Genomic DNA, 15,637 nt, shown 5'->3' with positions numbered 1-15,637 from the left:
GCCTTGCGCACCTGCCTCACAGTGCACTGGTATACCCAGCCATATCCACATTCTTACTGAGAACACAAATAAAGATAGCAGAGAATAGAGAAAAGAGTATGTTGGACACTGCCCTTCACCATGTAAGGGTGCTGGCTGTATAAACCTTATTTTAAGCATCCCTCTTCCTGGTGTCTTAACGCACTGAAACAGACTTATAACTGCTTATAACACTCTTTTAAATCAGCAACTGCATACTGCATCCCAGAAATATAACATAACACAATGTAAAACCATACACATGAAAAAAGGCACACCAATTAATTGCCATTATAACGTAACTCAACATATATGACTTGGCAGCTCTTACAAAAGTGGTCTGATTCTTACAAGGTGGTCAGATTCTTACAATGCTTCTATAATTGATTTTTGTTCAATATATAACATTTTATATAAAGATCACAGATTTTTAACGATTGAGATATCCTCTTTAGAATCACGCTTTTGCCAAACAATGTACTATACTCCGAAGGGGGATTGGATCACACTGCTTCACCTCCCTGCACAGTTTGCCCCTTTGCATCCTGGTAAATGCTGTTCAATTTGAATGCTTACTTGAAATTTTGCAGTGTTTCGCCAAAGTTGGTGCAGGTTAGTGCTGTTAATCTAGAGATTAACAGCACTAACCTGCTGTTAATCTCTAGATTAACAGCACTAACCTGCACCAACTTTGGTGAAACACTCTGCAAAATTTCAAGTAAGCATTCAAATTGAACTGCATTTACCAGGATGCAAGGGGGCGAACTGTGCTGTGAGGTGAAGCAGTGTGCTCCCATCCCCCTTCTGTTTAAAAAGACTCCCTTGAGCCACTGGGCTGACGAGCTCTTGGAGATGCACCTGTGCGCCAGGGAGAGGTACAGAGACCTGAGATGATTGTGGCAGCTTTCTCAGCAAACCCCAGAAGAATTTCGTTTTATCTCTAGTGATGAAGGATATAATCCAGAAACATGTGTCAAAAAACAAAAAAAAGTAGAGATTAACAGCACTAACCTGCACCAACTTTGGTGAAACACTCTGCAAAATTTCAAGTAAGCATTCAAATTGAACTGCATTTACCAGGATGCAAAGGGGGGAACTGTGCTGGGAGGTGAAGCAGTGTGCTCCCATCCCCCTTCAATGTACTATACTCAGTCTTGTGTTAAAAAGAACAATGTTGCATCTTCAAAACAGGGCCAGTCAGAGGGATGCGTCAAATATTGGGTCCAGCCACTTATAATGTAATATAAGAAATGTGGCAATAGAAAGCCCGGTCAAGCTAACTAATACATGAGACAATACGCAATACTAATGCACGCTCCCATAGGTGTGGGGTCTCCACCCTAAAGGTATACGAATACTGGCAATACACCTACAGTGGGTGGGAATGACATTCCAATTTAGGCACCCTGGAGCAGCATTGGATGGTTAATGTGGGCAGTCGGGCAATGCCCTAGGGGCCGGTGCCGAAATCCAACTGTGGGCTGCTTTTTGGAGCAGTCTGGGGGGCAGATTTAGGCGGTGTCGCTGTTCGGATACAGCCAGCATCCCAGTGGGTGTCTGAGTGGCCTTTCTAGAGGCAGATGGGCCCTCATTACCTCACATTCAGCAACAGGCAGATGTGTCACTTTCTTTCTCTTGCAGGGCCGGCCCATTAATGTATGCATACCTAGCGGGGCAGGGGGCCTGAGCAGAAGTGGCCTCACTTGTTTTCAGTCACCAGTGTAAACTAATCTGTGCATTTTTTTGTAATCCCCCCTCCTTTTTTTTAATAACATTTTGCCGAAGCAGTGTTTTGAGGAAAGGCATATGCAAATGTGGGCCACTTTTTTTTAGCGTGCCCGGGACGATTTTGAATCCCAATCCAACCCTGCCGTGGAGAACGGTATGCAGTGTGGGAGGAGAACCATTGTTTATGTCTTCTCTTTTGTATTCCAACAGATAATGTAAAACCCAGAGGCAGAGGGAACCAAGTTAAAACAGTGATAATGGACAGTGTCAAAAGCACAGCTAGTCTCTAGATGAGGAAGGCAGCGAAACAGGTCGTGGAGAGGGGTATAATTTAACTGAATCATGGGTTTTTGCTAACTTTGTGTAGCGTAAACCTAGCTCCAAAAGAGCTGTGGAGCGCTTTATGGAAAACATGTTTTGTAAACTGAGAATCTCAGCCACAAGGTGCTGGGGATACAACAAAATAAAAAAAAATTGATACTTGTATAGCGCACTACTCACCCGCAAGGGTCTCAAGGCGCTTGTCCGAATATCGCTGTGGAACCCATCCTGGCTTTCCCTGTGAGGCGTCCACTCCTGGGCACCCCCAAGGTGAGGCCAGGCATCCTTAGCGTTGTGGGGGCCGTTGTGGAGATTAAGCAAGCTATTGCCCAGAGTTGCAGAGTGGGACTCCATGATTGGAATAGGCACCGAGGCGAGAATTATCAGGTCCGTGGAATTTTTGAGCCCAAGACCCGCCAAGGTGAGGAATTGAACCCTGGTCCCGGGCTAGACCTCTGCATCAGGGTCTGCCGCTCTAATCATTGAGCCACACTTCTCCACATAAACTGCTATATCAGGGAATCATTAGGGAGGAGAGATAGTCAAAAGGAGTAAACTAGATAGCATCTGCATGGTTTCTTCTCTCATGATCAATTGAAAGTGCTTGGCTGTCAAATAACTCGACCAGAATTAGGTGAAATAAGAAGCCGAAATTAGAAGCCAGCTTTCAAGGTCCTAAGTTAAGTACCTCAGTTGCCACTGCCCGCTTTCCTTTTACTACAGAAGTGGGGGCAAAGCAGCAATTGTAAAACCTTCACTGGAATTGGAAAAAATTACAACTTTGTTTAAACAAACACAAGGATGGCATTACTATAGGAAAGTAACGGCCGATGACAATACGGCCCACGGCTGGGCTTCCCCTTTAAAACCATGGCAAGGGTACCTACAAATGAGGTGTTGTAGTGGTTGTAATCCACTACTACAACTCCCAGAATGCAACAGACTAAAATGAAAACGCTATATTAGACCGTAGTATTCTAGGGCATTCAGACCTGGGCTCTATCCAAATGACCTTGCCCTGATGGGGTTTCGTCGGTTCATAAAGAGGCTGCCTGTGATAATAGATTTTACGCCCAGCTGTGGTTCTGCATTTCGGAATCTGCAAAATTACCTCGAGGCTACAGCCACAGCTGCCTTAGAACACTGCAGATCAACTGAAATTAGGTGAAATGCACGACTTAAAAGTTCAACTAAGTGGCATCCGGTTATAAGATAGAGCTTCAAAAGAAGTGATAACGCCATTCATTTTGCTCCCCTCTGAAAGAACTGATAAGAGGGTTGCTGTGGTCCAGTATTGATCACAGACGCTGCGCTTTTACAGTCTTTATGAAATAACCATTTGCAATTAATTCCACGCACCAACCCAGAGAGTTGGGATAAAAAGTATAGCCATTTTCGCTTGGAAAGAACTGGAAGACAAAGCTTTTTAACGTGCTTGAATATCGGTCTTCTAGTCGCACAGCATTCGGAAATGTTTTATTATATCGGTTTCCCGAAAGAGAGCAGAATAAAGCTTGCCCTTTTCTGTTTGGTTGCTTTCGTTCACTAAATGCTTGCACCAATATTACTTTAACAAACACTGACTGCAAATAAATGCCATTTTCTCCAGGTCCTCAGTCAAGGGGGTGAAAATATGCCGATTCGACAGGCGAGTCTTAGTGTCCATATGTGGCCCCTCTGTTGTGCCGGAGCACTTCTGGGGTGTCAGTTAAAGAAGTAGGCTGGCTCTCAGGATCTGGCTGGTTTAACACTGAGCAGTCAACACTGCCTGTAACGCTTGTATTAGTCAGACCCTCCAGGATACTGCAGCATGGATTAGCAAATTGTGCGGCACAAATATGGAAATTTAGTGGCACAAATGTAGAAATTGTGCTGCATTTTTGCGGCACTTTATTTTGCTATTCTGCATGAAATAATGCCTCCCAGGGCCCACCGCGTGCCCCATTTCCACATTGATCACCTTTCAATCCCCTACCTTCCTGCCCCCAAACTTCTGGCATCATTGCAGCCGTTATACCTTTTGTAATACAATGCTAGATGGCTACAGAATTTCCACAAGAAGCAAAGTTCAGACTGCACTAAATGGAGGTAGGAATATTTCAGAAGATGGCTGCAGATTTATAAGCCGCTACATAGGATTACTGATTGAAAAAAACGAAATGCGCACTATTGGGGTGTCCAACATATAATTAACGTATGCTACGCTACAGTGTGGCTGCGACAAATTATACCCTAGCTGAATCTAGATAAGATGTCAAATTTGCCAACAAATAAAATAATTACTCAGCATTTAAAGTGAGCAGTGAGTTTAAATTAAAGCAGAGGCCAATGTACTAACTTAGTTAACACTGGTTATCATCCTCAAATAGGATCATATCAGCGGCTTCTTTACAGATGTTTGTTCCATTGCGTCCCATTGCATTTCCAATATCTGCATCTTTCACCGCCACAGCATCATTTACGCCATGTCTAGTCAGGGCCACCACAGCACCGTTGTTCTGCAGAGACGTGACAATTTTCAGTTTATGTCTGGCTCTGTAAAACACTGAGAACTTTGGTACAATTTGAGACAGCTGCTGAACATCCAAGACATCAAGTTCTTCACCGGAAAAGGACTGTCAGCCTTTGGAATACAAGCCCAGGTAGCATGCAATAGCTACTGCTGTCTCTTGTGAATCTCCAGTTATCATTTTGATGGTAACCCCAGAGCCAATGAGCAGGTTGATGGCTTCTTTCAAACCAATCCGTGGAGATATTTGCTAATTGTTACTCCTTTGAAACCCTTCCTGGTGCACGAAAGGTAATTCTCGCTGCGGTATTTTTGAGCTACCTATGCAATCAGTAAAACAAATGACGTTTATGCGGTAAAGCAAGACCGATTTGTCAAGTTTAGAAAGATAATAGGGAATTTTGCGCAAACTTTTAAAAGTATTATTTCCTGGGCCTTGCAAATAGGGTCCCTAATTTCTGACTATCAGCTAGAGGCAAAGGATTGTGAGGAGGTTTGGAGCACTGTACCCGGACCCTCAGGCTTGGTGCTTGATTTCCCCCGCCCACCGCCGCGGTTTGTCATCGCGAGCGGACGCTGAGCGGGGGAAACTACACCTCCCAGACGCCCTGAGGACCACGCCCCCTACACCACGCGACCAGTAGGGCACCAAAGACTGCGAGCACTGCGGTGGAGCGGGTCCCTTATTTCTGACTATCGGCTCGAGGCAAAGGATTGTGAGGACGTTTGGAGCACTGTACCCGGACCCTCAGGCTTGCTGCTTGGTTTTCCCCCTCCACCGCCGCTGTTTGTCATCGCGAGCGGCCGCTGAGCGGGGGAAACTACACCTCCCAGACGCCCTGAGGACCACGCGACCAGTGGGCCACAAAAGACCGCGAGCACTCCAGCGTCGCGGGACGCGCGCGGGCATCGCCGGGAGAAGCCCGGGACAAGGGCGGGGCCGTCTGCGCCCATCCGAGGCCTGGAGAGGCAGGGCAGGGCGACCCCCCTGATAAGCGTGACTCTGGTTAGTGCACCACTGTGCTATTGACATTGCACACAGACTGTTGTTATGGCTGTGAATCGTAAAAATGTGCATACCATGGGGGAGGGAGTGGTAGGAACAATGGATGCTTTTTTAATTAGAGCAGAATCTGTACTACAATGTAAGACAAGTTTAGCGGAAAAACGGCTTTCCCAAGGTTTATCTGTGGCACAGAAAAGATCCTTTGGGTGCAATTAGCAATGTTAGGTCGCCCGCTGCAAACCCCCACCCTGTACCCCTTATTAGGGGGACGGGTCAGGTCTCAGGGTTAGGTAGCACACATGATAATATAAACATATCCACTGACGATCCAAGTGAAGCTGAGTACAGTGGGCTCCCCCTTGCTCCTTCTGATATGGCTACTCTTCCCCCCCCGGTACATTACCGGATTCACTAAATATCTCACGTCTGTCCAATACACCTAGGACTTCCGTGATTACCTCACCTGAGGAAGTTACTCCCAAGTCTACTCCATCTCTGGCAGCAAGACTTCGCTCTCATCGTGGAGTGGCAGAACATAAGGTACAAGGTCACGGCACAAAGAAAAACTTACCAAATCCTACTACCAGGAACAAACCAAATAGCAAGGAAGTTGGGGGTGCGAGACCAAAAACTACTTATGCTAATGCTAGGGTCAAGCAAGGGATCTCAATAAAATCTATTGGTACCAAAACTGAAAGCTTTATTTCTTTACTTGATGCAGGGTTGGAAAGAAGGTTCGCCACCTTAGAAGCATCACTGAAGGACTCCCTAGAATTATTGTTTAGGGGGACAATAGCCGAAATAGAAAAGGATCTGGTAGCAAGCCTGTCACAATTTACTGCAAAAATAGAGCATATGTGCAAAAATTTGAGGATTGCGGGAAGTAGCTCTACACCTCAAGAGAGCAACCTCTCATCATTACCCTTCTTAATAGATAAGGAAGCAGCGAGTTTGCTGCTACCTATAAAAACTTTAGGAAGGCCTGCTAATCTAATCGGGGGGGGGACAAGGGCACAAGCATGGTGGGATTAAACACTGGAAGTATAGCTAGCTTGCCAACCCAGGGAAGCTCAAGCAAGGCACTAGATAAATCCAAAGTTTATAGCCCGAAAGGTACTGACTTAATGCCAAGTTCTGATGTTTTGCAATTACCACCGGCATCTTCCCCCTACGTAATCATTTTAGCTGGGGTACCTTCACTGAAAAGAAGCCAAACTGAATCTTGGCATAGCCTACGAAATAAGGTTGTAGATTGGCTAGTCAAATTCAAAAGATTTCATCCGGAGAACAGACAAGATATTTTGATGGTTCGCAGAGTGGGGTGGTTGGGTCACTCCTCAAAAAACATCAGTGGAGATTGTGTGGTTATCAATCTCAGACGCCCTGAGCAAGCCAGGAGGATTTTGGAAACAATGGAGGAACCCCAGGGTGAAAGTACGCTTATTAGCGTACTTCCCTTGGGTTACTTCTATAAACCAAGGCATGTAGGAGCACTAAGACACCACCTTCCCTTTACCCCCCTAAAAAATAGATTTGAGTGTTTCAACACTCTAGAGGAGGTAGATTGACTAACCACATCATATTCCTCTATACCTTCCCCCACTAATACTAGCGTGGAGCTTACTCTGGGCAGAATGTCACAACCACTGTCTTCTCTGCAATTGGTGAAAGACAGTAGTAGGTCTGTTAAAATCTGTGGGGATGGCACATTGAGATCTAGTGTTAGTGACTATAGAAAAACGGGGGTAGACCCAACACCGACTAGAACAGGGTCTTCCACTTCCCAAGCTGGCCAACCAGACTTGACTTCCCCTACACTCAGTAGGAACCTTGAAGTCAAAATGTTGTCCTGGAATATTGCAGGCTTATCCAGGAACCTCCGGGACAGTATCTGCTGTAATTACTTTGATGAAAATGATATAATACTCTTACAGGAGACCTGGTCTTTGGATATTCCACACAGGCTCGGATATAAAACTTTCTATTGCGAAGCCACCCCTTCTGTTAGAGGAAGGGCTTCTGGGGGCTTGGTGATCTGGATAAAAATTGATTTGGAAATTGAAGTTACTCCGCTTTCCATCGTATCCCGTGACTTGTTAGGTGTTAAAATAATGACCAGAGAGAAAGAGATTGTCTATTTAATAAATGCATATAATAGGCCCAGCCCTTTAAATAAGGAATCTGGGCTGATTGACCAACGTGATTTCTTTCTTAATACTCTGGGTCCTAACTCACAAATAATTATAGGAGGGGACTTTAATTGTAAATATGAGCCAATACTGGGTTTAGATGGTTTATTTGACGAACAAGACAAGGCAAATAATATCCCCGCTTTAGATAGCAATGGGGAGGTAAAATGTACTGTTGCGGCATCCCAAATTTTACAACTAACTGTAGGGCACGATTTAAGGGCTTGTAACGGTCGTTTTCAGCCAGATAGACCAGCGGCCCCTACATTTTGTAGAGGAAATGCCAAGTCCCATATAGATTTCATAATGGTCTCCATGAGTTCGTGGCACCCAATTGTTGATTTTAAGGTTAGGTATAGGACTGAGAGCGATCACTTACTGTTACAATTAACCCTGGACCCTCAGCCCTTCAAAATTAATACAGTTAAAGAAATAGTGCCCAAGAGGTATGATGGTGAACCTCAGATAAGCAACAATAGGCGTGCACTAAGATGGCCATATATCTTAGCCAAGGAAACATCTATGACATGTATTTATAATACTTTTGCTGATAAAGTTGCAACATGTCAGGATCTCTCCTTAGGCGATTATGGAGTATTAGATATGCACCTTAATTTGGTTGATGCTCTAACTCCTCTTCTGAGTAAAATCTATGAGAAGGGGAATAGATCCCATAACATTAACATGGCAACCCATGGTACAATAAAGAGTGCCGTGTAGCTAAGTCTCTCCTGATCCAGGCAGTAAAAACAAAGGACTCTTAGGGAATTAGAGATACCAGACAAGCCTATAAGAAAACCCTTTTCTATTCAAAAAAAAGCATGGGATGAGGAAACCTGGGCTGATCTATTTATGGCAGCCAAAACGAGGGATCAAGCCACTTTTTGGAGCTTAATATCAAAAGGAAATAAGTCGGGTAGATCTTGTAAGGACACCTTTCTTGACGAAAAAAAATGGAGAGATCACGTTTTTAAGTTATACTCCCTAAATAAGGAGGGGTTCCCCATAGCTGAACAGGTGGTTGCATTGCCATTACGGACTACTAATTTATACTTCAGCCTAGAGGAGACTGTCCAGGCGATACAAGCCATCAAACCAGGGAAAGACCCGGGACCTGACAAGATCCCTGGCGAACTACTCAAGCACGATATAGAAGTTTGGGGACCGTATATTAATTTCTTATGTAACTCTATAGCAGCAGGTACTCCAATTCCGGAGTCCTGGAAGGGGGCTGAAATCATAACGATTTTTAAAAAAGGAGACCGTTATGATCCAGCAAATTATCGCCCAATTAGTTTAATTGATCTTATTCAAAAAGTGTATGCCAGACACATCATAAACAGGCTTTTAGAGTGGATGGATGACTCCCAGATATTATCCAAATATCAGGCAGGGTTTAGAGCAAAAGTCAGCACAATAGACTAGGTTTTTAGGTTTACTTGTATTGTTTGGAAATATATCAATATTAAGAAGGGCAGTCTGTATGTTGCTTTTATGGACCTGAGGGCTGTGTTCGATCTTGTCCCTCGTACACTTTTATGGGAAACATTAGCAAACATAGGGGTACCTGGTGAATTACTTATAGAATTAATTAGACTCCACACAGGAAACTACGCCAAAGTAAGATGGGGGAAGAGAGGGGAGTTAACACAGGCCATACCGGTGAGACAGGGCGTACGCCAAGGTTGTGTGTTGACGCCTACACTCTTCACAGTGTATGTTAACGATATTCCCACGTATTTAGGGAACTGTGTAAATGACTCCCCAAAACTTGGGGGTGAATTGATTCCAACACTACTTTTTGCTGATGACACCATCCTCATTTCACAGACCACAAAGGGACTCCAAAATATGGTGAATTGTTTTTATAGTTACTGTGTGGATAAAGGATTGGAAATTAATTAAAAACGAAGTCCATGCCTATAAATCCTCAAAAAACCTTCAGGAAAAATCTGGCCTTAAACAACCAAAAACTAGAACTTGTGGGGAGTTTTAATTATTTGGGAATTATGTTGGACAGCAAACTATCCTGGAAAGGGCAGCTTGAAAAGAGCAGGATAGCCCTTCTTCAGAATTCAATGCCGTTCTAAAAATTCACGGTGGTAGCCAATCTAAGGCCATTACTCCAGCATTGGAAGTATTCAAAGCAAAGGCCCAATCAGCCGGACTTTATGGGGCTGAGATTTGGGGACCATCCTGCAAAAAGAATTTTGAACGGGATGAAAACATCTTTATACGGAGGTTGTTAAAAATTCCGTCTAGAACCCCCCTAGGTCCTGTGTTTTTTGATGTTGCTATTAAACGTACAGACCATCATGCTATTTTAAGGCCTCTATTGTATTGGATTAAGATATGGACCACTCCTGAGTTGGATAATTATAGATGTGGCCTGATAGAAATTATGCAGTTCGATGGGCATAAAAACATCTCCTGGTTAAAACATATTTCCTTCTGGACAAATAGATTAGGGTTATCCCATTATTGGGATGAGCCCTTGAGGCCTGACACCCTCTTGTAAAAAGTCTTTAAAGTCTGCATTCTGGTCTTACATCAGCAACCCACTAGTACAGGGCACATCCTTTGGTTCACTAACCCAAAAGTTTTTAACCTTTAAAGATACTGTTTCCTTTGAACCCTTTATGGATGAGATTGGACCACCAATAGCAAAAAGTTTATTCTTACAGTTCAGATATGGGGTCCTACAGATAAATGCAAATACATCCAGGTGGGGGGGAAACATGGGTACTCCCCTATGTATCTCCTGTACACAGAAGGCAAAGGAAGATGATGTCCATCTATTCTTCTTCTGCCCGTTATATAAGTTGCCCAGGGTACGCTGGATTAGACCTCTATGCAGGAATATGGGTGTCAGGTCTTGTAAAGATGCTGAACATATATTGAGGACCAATACTACACAGGTGATTGTGTTTTGCATATCTAGGTTCCTATATAACGTTTTCTTGATCAGAAAGAAGGCTGGGCTCAAATTATAGTGCAATTGAACTGTTTATCTAACTTTTGCCTTGTAAATACTAAGTGCTGCTAATATATTTTAAACTGGCTTTTAAACAAATTTTATTATATTTATGAAAGCAAATTGTATGTTCTTAGAGCATAATTTATAAAGCTGATAAATTGTATATCTTTTTTTCCCCAAAATTTTTGTAATGGACTATAGAGTTAATAACAACATGTAATGTTTTATCTTGTGCTTTTATGGCTAATGTTAGCCGAAATAAAGTTAAAACGAACGAACGAATCCGTGGAGATTCAATCATTCCCACAAAGCCAAGGAAGGTCAGCTGCCCTTGTTCAGGTCCAGAAGCTAAAGCTAGCACCCCGAGTCCTGAAGAACCCATGTATGTCTTCTCTTCATGGTACAGTTCCTGTTGTTGATTTGTCAGTGGCAAATTCTGCCCTTTCGAATAGTAAGTACTGCAGTACGAATCACTTGCTCAAAGGCACCCTTCATAAAGCAAATCTCTTGTTTATTATGTTGTGTTCTGTGCACACATTTGACAGCCATCCATTTTTGATCCAAACTGAAGGGATACTACGCTTTTCTGATGTAGTCTTGTGGGAGGCCTTCAAGTCCCATCTTCATAGCAAGGGTGATCCAGGCTCCTTCTGGCGGCTTTTCCCCATCAACGTGCCACTCCTTAATTCTGTATCATTGCATACATATCCTGCCTCATTGTTAGTGAAGGATTTTGTGCTGAAGCCATGAATAACTTTGCCTTCATGGATCACTTCTCCACTTCCACTGTAGCCAACCCCAGTGACCTCTGTATGCAGTCCACCAGAAGTAAAGATGCGAGTAACTGTCATTTAATTATTTAGGAGTCTCAGTTTTATCAGAACAGATGACATTGCAGCAACCTAGGGTTTCCACAATGGGCAATTTTTTCACAATTTCTTTCTTCTTAACCATCCTCATCACACCAAGTGCTAGTGTCAGTTACTACGATTGGAAGACATTCAGGAATACCAGCCACATGTGGACTTACACCAATTGTAAACATGTCAAGAATGTTCTCTCCTTGCAGCCAACAAATCAGCATCATAACACCTATGATACCAAAGGCGTACAGAGAATGTATTTCCTAGTATATCCATACTCTTCTGCAATGGGGTCTTTGGAGCTTCTTCAGACTGCAGCATTTTAAAGACTTCACCAAATTATGAACTTTCTCATGTTCCAATAACAATTCAATTCCCTTTGTTTTCCCATCTCGGACCAGTGTTCCCATAAAAGCAATGTTGCATCTATCAGTGGTATCTCCGAATCTGGAAACCTTCATCTTTCCATGAGAAATACTCTTTAGGGAAGTTAATATGTGCTTGCTTTGTGTGGAGGCCAGTGTAAATCGGAAAGAGGCAGCTGGTCTTTCCTAAAATGAGAAGGTGATCTTCCCCAGGGGAGGAGGCGGCACGATAACGGAAGGACGAAGAAGCTTCTGGTTACCAGGGACTGGCAGATGAAATATTTCTGTGCTCAATCAGGAAACAGTCAAGACAATAGGTGAGGCAAAGAAAAAGCATCAGAAAGGATTGCTGATATGGAATAAGGCTAAGGTACATCAACGTGTACTCACCCAGGGTTGTTGATGCATTCGCTGGGGTAAGGCCCCACCCAGTGGTAGTCAGAGATTCCAACACCCGTGTGAAATGGTTTTTGATATTCATGCCAAACATAAAGATAATAGAAAGAGTTGCTTTGCTGCTGAAGACGCTGAGCCTCCTCCTAAGTTAGTGGCGCTCAATGGGGAGGGCAAAAGCTTCAAATTTCGTGGGCACTTTTGTAAAAAGCGCGACCTTTTTACGAAAGTGCTGATTTCGCGATTTTTTTGCAAATCGCGAAATCCTAGAGGGTCTGATTAGTGAGGAGCGCAACTGCTGACAGTACTAAAGCGCGGCAGATGTGTAGAAAGACGCAAGGGCGTGAGACCGTGACCCTAAATAGCGGTTTGCGCCTGCTGCCTGAATAAATTCAATAATTGATATGGCCTGTGACACAGTAATGCTGCCCAAAAGTAAAACATTACGAGGGTTCTTACTTTAAACTGCCACTATTTTGACTAAAGTTGGTTGTATTATCCTGACAGCACTCAATCTTTCGAGCAAACGCGTGCGTGCGACACAGCATAAAAATGCGGGCGGCTAGCCACCCAACCAACCTGAGCCACGGTCACTGAAGCAGAACATCAGGGTCAGACTGGCGCTCTACCTGCTGAAATCGCGTGCCTGTAGTCGGTGCTCTGTTGTCTGTCTTCAATTTCCACGAAGTTGTGGAAATGGAAGAAGGACAAGATGTGCTTAGTTTTGTCGCAGTGTGTCGTCCTTTTAGTCGGTGTTCCGTCATTTCCAGCTCCTCTTCTGTCTCCGTTCCCCCTCACGTTTGCGCATGCGTGTCATCGCGCGCATGCGTACTTCGCTCATTTTCATTGCGCAGGTATTTCTGAGCTCAAACACTGAGCCTTGTTTTTTTCAACATTTTTTATTATTAAGACAACATGTACATGTTTATTTCGACATTTGGAAGATTGCATAATAGTGAATTTCAGGATGACCGTTCAGTGGGAGGGGCAACAATTTGTAAACTGAAGCTAGTCATTAGCAGGAGCTTTGAATAGGCAGAGATAGCATGACTACCTTCTTTACACCAACTGTTTCCCCTTGGTTAGGAATACAAGTAAAACAGTATGTTTCCTAATCTAACACCTGATGGCGTTTGCCATCTGCAACAAGTTCAACAATGCAGGATTGATTTTATTTCACTACTTTTCTGGATAAAAGTAATGCTTTCCCACCAACACACTTCTCTGAGCTGCTTGACGGCACAGGAGTAATAGAAGGTCCACATCAATTACATTTTCTTAGCTGCAAAATCACAATTGATACTTTTAAGGTCTGTCTCCCACTTACAAAGCTAGCTTTTATTTCTGCTGGCCTCAACCATGCTTACTACGCAATCAACAGGGAATCATAGGGCGAGAAAATAGGGATTCTAAAGAAACTCAAATCCGCAGATATTCTGCTACAAAGACTGTGAGGATACGACTTAAATTTTCCACGGTGGGAGGGTGGAGATTTTCCTCAGTATCATCCATGGTATGCCATACGTGCGGGAAGGGTGTAGCAATAAGGTGGAGAATGGGGACACCTCTGTGCAGGAAAGGCACATGGTCGTCATCCACATTCATGTAGGAAACATCCCGGCGGAAGTAAACCTGCTCTGTTGGGTGGGACTGTAGGAGACGCATCTTGTGCAGACGTTTTTCTATAGTAATGAGCTGATCAAACCAAAATGATGTCTGGGGGAAGTGGCTTACGATGAGTGTTTGACTGGCCCCAAGGAGATCCAGAAGGACAAACAAATTTATGGCTTGGATTTCGGTGCCACCATGGATGTGCTGTGTCTGCGCCATGCGCTCCGCCAGATGTCGAGCACCATAGAGTGAGTCTATGGCTGTCCACTGTTCAAAAGCTTCCTCTCCATCCAAAAACAGCAGCTGCAGAGTTACCTGCCCATTCTGCTCCTTCAGGCTCAGCAGCTCTTTGTCCAGGGCTGACACTACCTCCAACATTATTGAGCATGGCACAGCAGAGTCTATAGCACCAACAAATGACCGCCCCCACTGGTCGCGTGGAAAGTACTTTGAGTCATAATGACAAGCAATCACAAGTCGTCGGTGAGCCATAGGATCTAGAGTGGCGATGATGTTGGTGAAGGGCAAAGAACCTCGGGGAGTGAGGCCATGAAAGAAGTCCAAGTCGACAGTCCATTCAGCATCTAGTGCACTGAGCTGCTTTTTTATTAGCTGCTGGACAATCTGGCTTCCTGGGGTTCCTGGGTATCTCTCTATAAGCATAGGTTGTAACCTAGTGGTCCAAAGGCGTGGCAGGTTAACCTGGGACACCAGCAGCTTCACCCGGGAACCAGAAAGCTTCTTGGGCTTATGACGTATCTCACTCCTTTCATTCGTCACATCCGGCGCCGGGCCGCTTTCCACTGAAAGATAAACTAGCAACGCCGCAGTCAGCAGGAAACCTAGAGATAGACCGAGCCCACGGAATCCAGAACGGGGTCCGGGGCTAGGGGCGCAATATGACGACTGAGGTCCCATTGATGGACGGCGACGGCGAGACTGAGACATCATTGCGGCGGCAGTACGCTCAGCAGAGTGCGCATGCGTGTGATTGTACGCATGGCAACTATCACTAAATTTTGTCATTTATTTTGAAACGCCTCGCTGAGAAGCACTAGCCTATCAGAGGAGTGTGACACAGCAACAGACTGCATAAACCAGCCCTGCCATAGAACGGAGAGGATGTGGTCTTGCTGCCGAACTGCCGACCTTGGAGCTGAGAAACCAAAGGTGCGAGCCTCGGGTGGACCCCGCAACCTATGATTCTGGGCAAATTACTTAATCTCATGTGCCTACCAAAACTATGAATGTGACTTTGTGTAAAAGTAACTGCCTGGTCCGCTCATGTAAAGCGTTCCAATACCTTTGAGTTCGCGCTATATAAATCTGCCCCCAAAAAATAAACAAAATAAACAGTGTGAGGCTGGTAAGGTACTACCTCCGTGCATTTGGATTTTTTATTTAATACAGTTTTATATAGCTTGAACTTTACTCAAAGGTGTCGGAGCACTTTACAAAAGAACCATGTAAGTTACATAAGGTACACAAGCAGTGGTGGCTCGTGACATTTGAAAGTGGTGAGGCGTAAACTTTGTGGGAGAGCACCCTGGCGCCGGTGTGTGGTGGGGTTGCTATAGAGAAGAAGGGCGGTATCACCTGGGTGAGAGATAGTGGCAGAGAACCATATGCCACGTGAACAGTGTTGCGATTTCTCCAG

At 44.4% G+C, this 15,637-nt stretch overlaps 1 protein-coding gene and 1 pseudogene across 1 annotated transcript; both read right to left on the bottom strand.

The window, feature by feature from the left end:
* Positions 1–4,409: 4,409 nt before the first annotated feature.
* On the bottom strand, positions 4,410–12,072 carry LOC147668141 (calcium-transporting ATPase type 2C member 1 pseudogene; annotated as a pseudogene).
* A 1,192-nt stretch (positions 12,073–13,264) lies between these two features.
* Positions 13,265–14,955, bottom strand: LOC147668140 (glutaminyl-peptide cyclotransferase-like protein). Its single transcript, XM_086948753.1, has one exon. It carries the CDS (start codon positions 14,929–14,931, stop codon positions 13,789–13,791), a length of 1,143 nt encoding a protein of 380 aa, XP_086804879.1. The 5' UTR covers positions 14,932–14,955; the 3' UTR covers positions 13,265–13,788.
* Positions 14,956–15,637: the final 682 nt, after the last annotated feature.

The sequence above is a fragment of the Lissotriton vulgaris genome, unplaced genomic scaffold, assembly GCF_964263255.1.
Source record: "Lissotriton vulgaris unplaced genomic scaffold, aLisVul1.2 SCAFFOLD_2458, whole genome shotgun sequence".
Classification (NCBI taxonomy): Eukaryota; Metazoa; Chordata; class Amphibia; order Caudata; family Salamandridae; genus Lissotriton; species Lissotriton vulgaris.
This window is presented reverse-complemented; position numbering and strand designations above follow the sequence as displayed.